Source organism: Cavia porcellus, unplaced genomic scaffold (genome assembly GCF_034190915.1).
Source record: "Cavia porcellus strain 051 isolate PalLab524CR breed Dunkin Hartley unplaced genomic scaffold, mCavPor4.1 scaffold_18, whole genome shotgun sequence".
In the NCBI taxonomy this organism is placed as follows: Eukaryota; Metazoa; Chordata; class Mammalia; order Rodentia; family Caviidae; genus Cavia; species Cavia porcellus.
This window is the reverse complement of record NW_026947501.1, coordinates 39,032,387-39,042,408: the sequence shown is the minus strand read 5'-3', so window position 1 is coordinate 39,042,408 and position 10,022 is coordinate 39,032,387. Positions and strand designations below refer to the sequence as shown.

General features: G+C 47.8%; 1 protein-coding gene across 1 annotated transcript; it reads left to right on the top strand.

Moving 5' to 3' along the window:
• The first annotated feature begins 5,994 nt into the window (after positions 1-5,994).
• On the top strand, positions 5,995-9,397 carry LOC100726384 (fatty acid-binding protein, liver). Its single transcript, XM_063230331.1, is given in 5 exon segments — positions 5,995-6,060; positions 6,614-6,623; positions 7,404-7,436; positions 7,439-7,569; positions 8,899-9,397. Coding segments are annotated over 5 exon segments (336 nt in total). The 3' UTR covers positions 8,995-9,397.
• Positions 9,398-10,022: the final 625 nt, after the last annotated feature.

Here is a 10,022-nt window from a genome sequence, read left to right as displayed (position 1 = left end):
AGCAGAATTTATTAGAATTTGGAATATGAAAGAAATGGCAGCCAGACATGGGGAAATAATGAAACTATTTTAAAAATTACTTGGAGGTATTTGTTCTCAGAGTGAGGGCAATTGACCATGAATTGCACACGAAGGTAAAAGCCATGTGATTGAAGATAGAGGCTGTGCACTAAAATGATGAAGACCTTGAGAACAGGGAAATATTTCTTGTAACAAATTCAAAACTACCCAGTAGTTCTACTTGTGCATATGCTCAGGAAGTAGACACCAGGTAAGTGAGTACGGCTTGATTTGTCACAGGCAGAGATTAGAAACAACTTAAACACCATCAAGAACAAAACAGAAACCTCCAATGGGAAGTAGATACTACATCTGCAAAGCGCATTAGTGGAAAGATCTAACACATGTTCAGAGATAAAAATCAAATTGCAGAACAATGTGTGTTGTACAATATATTTTTGTAAATTTGAATTACAATTTCATAAAATTTTAGCACTGTGTATTGGTAATGGCTGTGTATGTGCATGCAAATGAGTTCTTATTTAATGGAAAGGCTGGAGGCCAAATGCTCAACGGTAGTCGTGAGTGGGGAAGGGGCCGAGGGAGGGAGGAGCTAGGTGGAGCCTAAGGGACTTCCGCCTTTTATATAAATAGTCATTTCTCTTAAGGTCTGTGTGTGAATCTATGAAGAAACTGGCCAGTGCTGGATTGTGATACGTGGATAGCTTGTCTCATTTTCTGCATCTTTTTGTACTTTTAAAATCTTTCAAAATCCATAACCCCGGGGTGGGGATGAAAACTGTCAAAATCTTGTCATCATGAATTCATTCCAAATCAAACACTAAACTTTTTATGAAAATAATTTCTAAAATCATATCATCAATGAGTGGATGAACTTGTTCTGAATAAGAAATGTTTTCTTAAAATTTAAAATGACAGTATAAAAAATTGGTCCCAAGCCAGTGATGCCCCTGGGATACCTGGAAGACACAAACAGGCACTGTTGTCATTCCTCACATCCTTGAGGGGTGTGAAGCCTCACATCCTTAAGGGGTTTATGACCATTCCACAGGTAAGGAGATGGAACCATTAGAGGCTCCAGGATCACACAGGTTCTTAAGAAGAGCTGGTCCAAACCCAGGTCCTTCTCCTCTGCAGCCCTGGTCTAGCAGCAGTAAGAACTCCCTAGATCACCTCCAAAGTCCCTGGCTCCCAGCAGATGGGCAGCTGGCCCTGTAGGCACCCTGGGTCAGACACACATACATTGTAAAATGCATGCCTATTATATCCTGTCTCCAAAGAGACACCTCCACTCCTCTCCAAGTGTCTGCATACTGGCCATCAAGGTTGACAGGGAGCATCTGGTGGGCACTGGATTGGGCCAGAATCTTTGGGTGACCAAAATCCAAAGCTGTATCCATGGAGTTGGAAATCTTTTGTTTTTTTCATGAAATCCAACTGAACTTTGTCATTGTTATTAAGCTTATCTCTTCCTGTATATGCTCACCTCCTCTCCCAATTTTTAGTACAAAAACTCACAAGTATTCATTTATGTAATGACCACTCTCTGTGGCCTCAGCACACACACACATCTGTGCACAAAGAGGCCTCTAAGGTTGCTATGAATGGTGTGTCTGGGGTCGGAGAGGGAGGAGATCTTTGCCCTGGTTTACCTGCTTCTCTGCCTGTAGGGCTGTCCACTTGCCAGGAAGCTATCACTTCTTCACCCACTGGGCCAGGACCTTGACCAGCCTCTGAGCCATCCATGTCCTTGTGTTGTAACCCAGTCTGTAGCTGCTTCCTGGCATAGGATAAGCAGGAAGTGCAGGGCAGAGTGGCTCACAGGTCCTGCTCTTTTTCAGATACCAGAAGAGTTGCATTTGAGTCAAGCTTGCTCAGAGGCTTCTAGGATTGACGCTGACTTGCCCTTTGGGGAAGCTTTCATCCACCTCCTTCCCATTCCCCACCTTAAAGCACAGAAATCCCTCTGCATGACAAATCATTTGAAAGCAATGATCAAGAGAAGATTGGGCTGGATGTGAGGTTTTTATGCCAGGTCTTCCTATATGTAAGGCAGGTGTCAGGCAGTCACTTGGTGATTGAGAGAATGGTGGAGCCGGCTATGGCCAGTACATCTTCCCAAACTAAGTACCTGGTAAATGGGATTGGGTTGGGATGGTGATGACTCTTTCTCTGTTGCTTACCTTGCTGATTCTTCACTGTTTTTAGGCTTTCCCCTCTCCCTCTCTGCCTTCCCCTCTCGCTTCTCTTCCTCCTCCACTTTCTCCTTCTGTCTCTGGCATATGAGAGATCAGACCCAAGACTTCATGTATGCATTAAGCCACACCTCCAGCCACTAAGCTTTATTGATCCATAATCCTGACCGATTCACTTCCTGACAACCATTGGAAGAGTTCTTTACGCAGTAGGTAAAGAGGCGTGGACAAGGTCTCAGGAATGGTTTCGAATTTAGTCCACTACAAGGTCATCAGACAGACATAGGCCAGCTGTTTACCCAAGCCCAGAGCTTCAGGTAGCGTGTGTAACTCAGATGCTATCTGGAATCACATGTCCCGCTGGGATCTAGATGAATTCCCCCAAGCTCTATCTAACATTTCTGGCATTGGCTGCAGAAAGACACTCATGTGGACATTCTGCTCCCTAGAGCTGCTTGTATGAGTGTGGTCTCAGCTCTGTCACACCAATCCAAAAATGAAAGCCAGCCTTCATCATTTTACATGTGCATTTACAATGACTTATGCCCTGCAGCTTCCTGAAGCTGGGGAGGTGTTAGGGAATAGAATTACAGGTGGATGGGAATTCACCTTGCAGCAAGCAAGCAGCTTCAAATTCCCCACCAACACTGCCAGAATCCTCTCTCATGGCCACTGCAGGTGTCTTAGTGGCTCCTTGCTGCAAACCCCCTCACTGGCCCCCCTCCTCTTATTCTCCCCGGGGAGGAAGATACACTGGCCTTTCATGATCTCCCGTCAAAAGGGCAGCCCCTGCCTGGGCAGGTGTAGCTCTTGCTGACACACAGATCTGGGGTCTCATTCATCATCTCTATCTAATCATTTACACATTCTCACATGCACACTCACACGCACACCCTTGCTGTCCAGCTCCAGTCATCCAGTGCTGGAAGGCTGGAGCGCTGACCTCACTGCTCCTCATCTCTCATTTCTCTTAACCAGAGGAGCCACTGCCTCATTACCTTTTGTCCATCTCTGTCTCACAAACCGAGCTGCTTTTCTGTGCAGTGTGAGAACACCAAGGGGAGAGCACAGAGACAGAGGGCACAGGAGACATCATCCCAGAAGGTCAGCGTGGGGACATTTGTGAGCTGAGCTTAGGATTCACAGAGGAGGAGACAGAAAGAATGGAGAGGGATTGACATGGACACAAAAGCAGAGGCATGGACACCCCTGATGTGTTCAGCTGACCTGGTGTCTGTGACCTGCAGAGGGAGTGAAACTGGAGCTGGATTCTTCAGGGCTTGCAGTCCTTCTAGAAGTTCAGGCGATGACAATTGTTTACCAGTTGTTTGGCAAGCTCAGAATTGGAGCTCACAGCAGTAAAGAGACAGCACTGTTGGGAGTGGTCATTGTGGTCAGGACACAGGATGCAAGGACTGTCCTGAGTATCCAGGAGGAACCAAATCCCCAGAGACAGAGGCTTCTACCCGGAGGAGTGCCGCGCTCAGGCTGGGCTGGAGGGCAGTCTGGCCACCCACAGCACAGAGGCCTGGAGGATGGGAGAGTGGAGGCTGCAAGTGAAGAGGCCAATGCCAAGGTCCAGGGACAGGGGAAAGACAAATCAGGGGAAGGGTGCTTGCCTAGAGCTGCCTCAGAGGCAGGAAGTGGGATGTAGACCCACTAGGTACCCTCACCTCTGCGCTTCATGACAAATAGCAGCACCCCAAGGTCACTGGAAGCATTTCTATGCTGTCTGCCCAAGGCCAATGCCAGACGGGGGCTCCACAAGGCCAGATTCCCCACATGTCATTCCAAGTCCCTGTTCCTGCCTCCTAGGCAGGGAGGGACAAGTGAGCAGACACTGCTGTCTCTCTTTCCCTTACTTTGTCCCTGCCTAATAAAATGTGTCTCAGTTTCCACACACCTGGCGGAAGGGTCTGCACTGCTCTGTGATATGTGTGACCTGTCTATCTCAAAATAGATACTACTTGGAGCTGTGGAGTCACAGCAGTGAGGGCTGAGGACATTTCTGTAAAACTTAAGTGTGTGTGAAGTAAGGATAGAAAATGATCCTAACACTACATAATAGAGTGTTGAGCTCAAAGACATTTTTCTGCTTACACACACATATTCACACATGCACGTATGTGTACATGTGCACTGACCCTTGTCACACACATGCATGCATACACATGGGCAATCATAAATATGTACATGTATGTATGTGTGCATGCATATGCACATGTAGATACACACATACTACACGTGTCCATATATACATGAGACAGCCAATGGGATGTGGCTGTAACTAGCTGAGAAATGAGAGGTGACAAGATCCTGGGATACGTGCCCAGAGCAATTCTCAGAGCCCCCCAACGTACGCTTACTGCAAGAATTACAGGAGGCTTTACATAAGACGAGTTGGACACAACAGCAGTGTGGGGAATATAAAAAAGGGAATATATTAGGCACTTGACATTGTGTCTCTTCATTGTAGTCTATCCTATGTGGTGGAGTGTGTTTTTATTTTTATTTCTCCTCCTTTATTTGCTACACTTTCTTAGGCTAAGTTCATTCTGGCTTGGTTTTTTTTGTTTTGTTTTTTGTTTTTTTTTTTTTTTTTTTTTGTCTTTTTCGGTACCAGGGATTGAACTCACGACTGCCTGCTTGCAAGTCAGGCGCTTATGCCGCTGAGCTAACTCCCCAGCCCCGCTAAATTCATTCTGCAGAGCTCATTTTTCCCTCCTACCCTCCTGGGGTTTTTTCTTTTAACCATCTATAGTAAATGCGAAACACTAGCACTACTTATGCTTGTTTTGTTCATTCTTTATTTGGGACAGAAAGAACCTTGAAACCACCTGCTGGACAATTCAGCACCCCAGAATCTGATTATAGATCCACTCACATAAGCAGTGGTAAAAGCTACAGTGAATGTTTATATTTAAAAATATATATTATTGAAATAAAAGACCCATTGCTATTAGTCTTCCTCAAAATCCTCCCCGTTGCTTTGAACTCGCTTACTTATCCCATGAGCCTTCTTGCTCTCCGAAGCAGCCCCGGAAGTCCTCTTTCATGTCTTCAGTCCCACTGTCATCACTGCACCATGTTCTGCACTGATTCAAGGACTTCGCTATCATGATCCTTTGCACTTTGGGGAAGAGCCAGAAGTTACACTCTGCCAGACAGAGGAGGGGAACACGGTGGCTGAGGTCACACCATGGTGTTTTTAGAGCCTGCCACAGGCAGGCACTCGGCAGCCCCATGCACCATACTGGTTCATCATCTCTCACGAGGACATCCACAAAGGAAGACTTCCAGAACTGCTTCCGAAAGTGGCAGGACTGAAGGGATGAGTGTTTGAAGCAAGGGGGGCTATTTTAGGAGAAATGATGACAACGTGCCTTTTACTTAGTACATTTAAAAATTTAAATATTATATGTTTATTTGATAATACTTGGTATGTGTATACTATGCACACACACATTTCATGCACACGCACTGAGTTCATGAGGAGTGCAATGTCACCTTAAATACTAGAGGGCCCTGGAGTCTGCATTTGATGGCCCTTTAATATTTTCTGATTAAAGCAAAACACTGCTAGCTAAGCCCCTCCTAGATTTTTCTTATCACTGATTATAGGTCTTGGGAGTTAATGTTTGATCCTAGTCTTAAAGAAATTATAGCCACAAACCTATGGCTCATATACAGAGGAAGGAGCCCTATAAAATGGACAGTAGTGGGCAGCCAGGCCAATAGAGCTGTGGGTCAGCAGTGGAGAGGGAGCTTGATCGACACCATGAGTTTCACCGGCAAGTACCAACTGCAGAGCCAGGAAAACTTCGAGGCCTTCATGAGGCAGTGGGTAAGTGCTGCACAGGCCACCAAGGCCACTGGTCACTGCAGAGAAGGTCTGGCCCTATGGGCAGTGGAAATTCAGTGTCAGGTGGGAAGGGGGCAAGGTTCACTTTACAGAGAATTAGAGGAGACTTCAGTAATGTCACTGGTGCCATTACTCACTGGACAAGGTCACCAAAAGGCACATGGAAAGAGCACTCAGCTAGATGGGATCTGGAACAAAGCCCGAGTCCAGGGTCTTCTATGGGAGACACTGTTCACTCATTTATGTGTGCATGTGTGCATTCACATACTCAGCCATGCACCTTCTAACACATTCAAGGGCAACCTCATGTCAAGCACTGTGCTGGACCCATAGCAGGGAAACTAAGAATGAAGAACCGGACTTCCAAGGTCACAGTTTAGAGAGATTGAAAAGCAGAACCAACTGTAGCAGGTTATCCCTAATATGCAGAAGGGTGGCTCTGTAGCAGACTGAGCACTTGCTATGCAATGACTCATTTAATCCTCAACCAAAGGCTCTGAGTTGGGTACAATTATTTTCTCCTTTCACAATCCAGGCTGAGAAAGGTAAGCTGGCCTGACTTGAGTCACATAGGTGTCTGGGTTGGGACTAGAAGCAGGCACCGATTCCCAGGGACCTGGTTTTAACCCGCTGCCTCCCACAGTGCAGGGGTGTGGAGGGAGGGATGGGGGAGTGAAGGGGAGGCTGGGAAGATAAGCAGGTGCCCCTAAGTCCCTGGGGAGGGGAGAATGTTCCAGGCAGGGGGAGCCCTGTGAGCAGAGGCTACAGTGTGGCCAGAGAGGGAGGGGAGAAGGAGAAGAGGAAGGAAACAGCACGGGCAGGGGAAAGCCTGGGGTTCAGCTCTTCTTCCATCCAAAAGTCACCTGCTTTTAATGTCTGGAGTCCCTTATCTGTGCAACAAGACCTGCCACTCATGCCGTCAGGACATCCCTTGAGCCTTCATTCCTATAAGAGCCCAAGAGAGCCTGGCACAGGTCTGCTTTCTACCTCCAATCACTTCTGCTTTGAGAGACCAAGCCTGGGAGAACTCTGGTTTCACTGGGTGTAGAGGATGAAATGCTTATGCTCCCACAGCACAGCCATCAACTTGTGAGGGAACACGGCCGAGAGGGAGTATGAGGCAGGAATTCCTTACGGAAAAGAAAGGATCTAGGTTGTAGCAGCCAGGACAGACCACCCCCCCTCCTGTCCTATACTACAGTCCTTGGTGCTCCCACCTCCCCAGTTGCTGTGACTTTGTCCTGCCCATGTCACAGTTTCTAGTGTCTGCTTCGGCCTTGCAACAGTAGCCCTGCTGTCTCTGAACCTCAGATGATTTCCATCAGGGCTGTCTGACGACCTCATCAAGAAGGCAAAGAATGAGTTGACAGAATCATACAGAATGGGGAGCACTTCAAGATCACCATCACTACAGGGTCCCAAGTGATGCACAATGAGTTCACCTTGGGTGAGGAGGCTGAGATGGACAGCATTACTGGAGAGAAGGTCAAGGTAGGATCATGCTCATGTGCAATGCTCTGCTGTTAGAACATCACCTAGAGCCTGGCCCAGGGCTTCCCGCCTCAAAGTTTCCATGTCTCCCAGCTCCCACTCTAGATACCCCATTTCTAAACCCATATCTTGGGAGAAGCAGAGAACATGTGAGAAAGCTCCTATTGTATTCCAGGGCTTGCCTGGGGGTTCTGGTCCCCAAACATGAGGTCTCCTCTATGGAGCACATGGAAAGAACCAGGCCCAGAACAGGATCTCAAGTCTCAGGTTTTTTGAGCAGGCACTTGGCCTGCCAATTCTCCTGAAATTCATCTAGCAATAGGTGTGGGAGGAGTCAGTGAAAAGTCCTAACCCAGGGCAAATCACTGTGGCCTTAGCTGAGCCCAGAGCAGTCTTGGGGTAAGATGTGTTAGAAGAGTGCTGGCAACTCCAGAATCTCTGGGCCAAGGCAGGCTCTCAGGGAAAACCTCCTCACTAAGCTAATGGTTGTGGCTCTCTCATCTGGGCAAAGGAGAAGTCAGCCTGCCATGCTGAAGGGATGGGGCAAGGCAGCTCTGTCCCCATAGGTCTGGGGTTCCAGGACACAGTGTCCCCTAGGATCTGGCTTCTGCTTCTCCCATGACACACGCACACACCAGTGTAGCCGGCAACACCAAGCAGCCCCCTTCTCTTCTCCCAGATAATTCTGTAAACTGGGCTCAGCATGTTGTCCCCACATATGCCTATTGCTCTTGGTTTCTCCTCTGTAGATGCCACACTGTAGACTAAAGCATATTACAGGATTTCCTGGGCTCAACCTGTAGGAAGGGACAGACCCATCATGGTTCTCCCACAGGCCTTCTCCAAGTGTCCATGGAGGGGAATTTTCAAGCTCAGCAGGGTCCTGTGCTCCTGCTTGTGTTTCTGTGCTTCCTCCTGCTGGGTGGCTCAGGCTGGAGAGGAGAGCACAGCAGAGATGACGGGTGTTCCCAGAGGACCCACACAGACCAGAGCAATATGTGTGCAGGCCCTGAATTCTGATGCCATCTCCCTCCACTGGCTTGGAGAATTGAGATCTCAGTGCTTTTGTTCCAGCAGTTGTCCTGGGCACCACTCAGATGTCCTGTGCTCTTTTCTAGATCATGCAACATAAACCGATGTCGGACAGAGATGTCCTGATGTTTTCTCTCTGTCTTCCATGATCCTATCCCCTGTTAGCATCCAGGATAGAGAGCACAGGGACCAGAGCATGTTGGTTGTCATCAGCTGACACTTGCACTGGAGAGCCAATCATTAGGGAGGATCTCCCTCTCCACAGATGGTGCTCAAAGGTCTCTCTGTCCCTGACAGACTGTGATTAACTTGGAAGGAGACCACAAGCTGGTGACCACTTTCAAAAATATCGAGTCTGTGACTGAACTCAATGGGGACACCCTGATCAGTTAAGTTAGCTCTCTGAGCTGGTGAATCTGGGTGCTGGAGGAGGAAGTGGGGGTGAAGGGTGGGGGACAGCTGAACTCCTCACCCCATGGCTCACTTCGTCCCCTGAACCCCAAGTTCTACACCTTTCTATATCTCCTACCACATCACTGAGGTTCCTTGTATAGCAGGTAGTTTACACAGCATCTCTAAGCTTCCCAACTGAAGTTTTCTAAAGGCAAATTGAGATATAAACAGCCATGAAAGGCCAGGGCCAGGTTCCTCTGACTGGGCCAGTCTCTCGGGGCTGTCACCCACAGATGTTTCCAGGGGAAGCACTCAGAATCATACCACAAAACTTGTGGGTTTAGGTGTTTAGGTGTGGTGTAAAATTTCAGTGAATGTTTATGATTTTGAAAACTGTATTACAGGAGGACACATTGTCGTCCTCTCCTCTAAATGCCATACGTCGCTTCAGACAGACTTCAGCATTTGGCCATTGGTCACAGCCTCTCCCAATTTTTGAGTGACCCTGGTGTCTTTAGCCAGTGGCTCTGTCTCTCAAAATGTGCTTAGGAAGTCATAGAAGGCAAAAGCCAGCCCAGGAGGCAGTGGTCCCCAAGTTCACGTGTGAGCATCCCTTAGCCAGGGACATTATGAGCATCAACCGTGAAATACTCAGTCCCTGTGCCCACACTGGCACCTTCGCAGCAGGATAGGGGACAGAAGATGAGCTGTCCAGGATGAGACCTGGCCAAAATCCTTCCACAGCTCCATCTTGCCCCATCCTCCTATCCCCTGCAAGGGAGGTGGGTCAGTGGGTCACTAGTCAGGTCAAGTGGTGTTCCACACACTGATTATTCTGAGAACACAGCCTGGTGTGATACATAACAGGTGCTCAGTGTAACTTTGTGGAACTGAATTGGATTGGGTGAGTGTGGGTGATCTTTCTATCTTAGCCACTGATATATAAGAAATTTAGCAAATGACAGCAAAATTCTCCACAGAAGAAAGCAAAAGGACAAGGACATAGGATTTCAAAAATAATTGTGAAC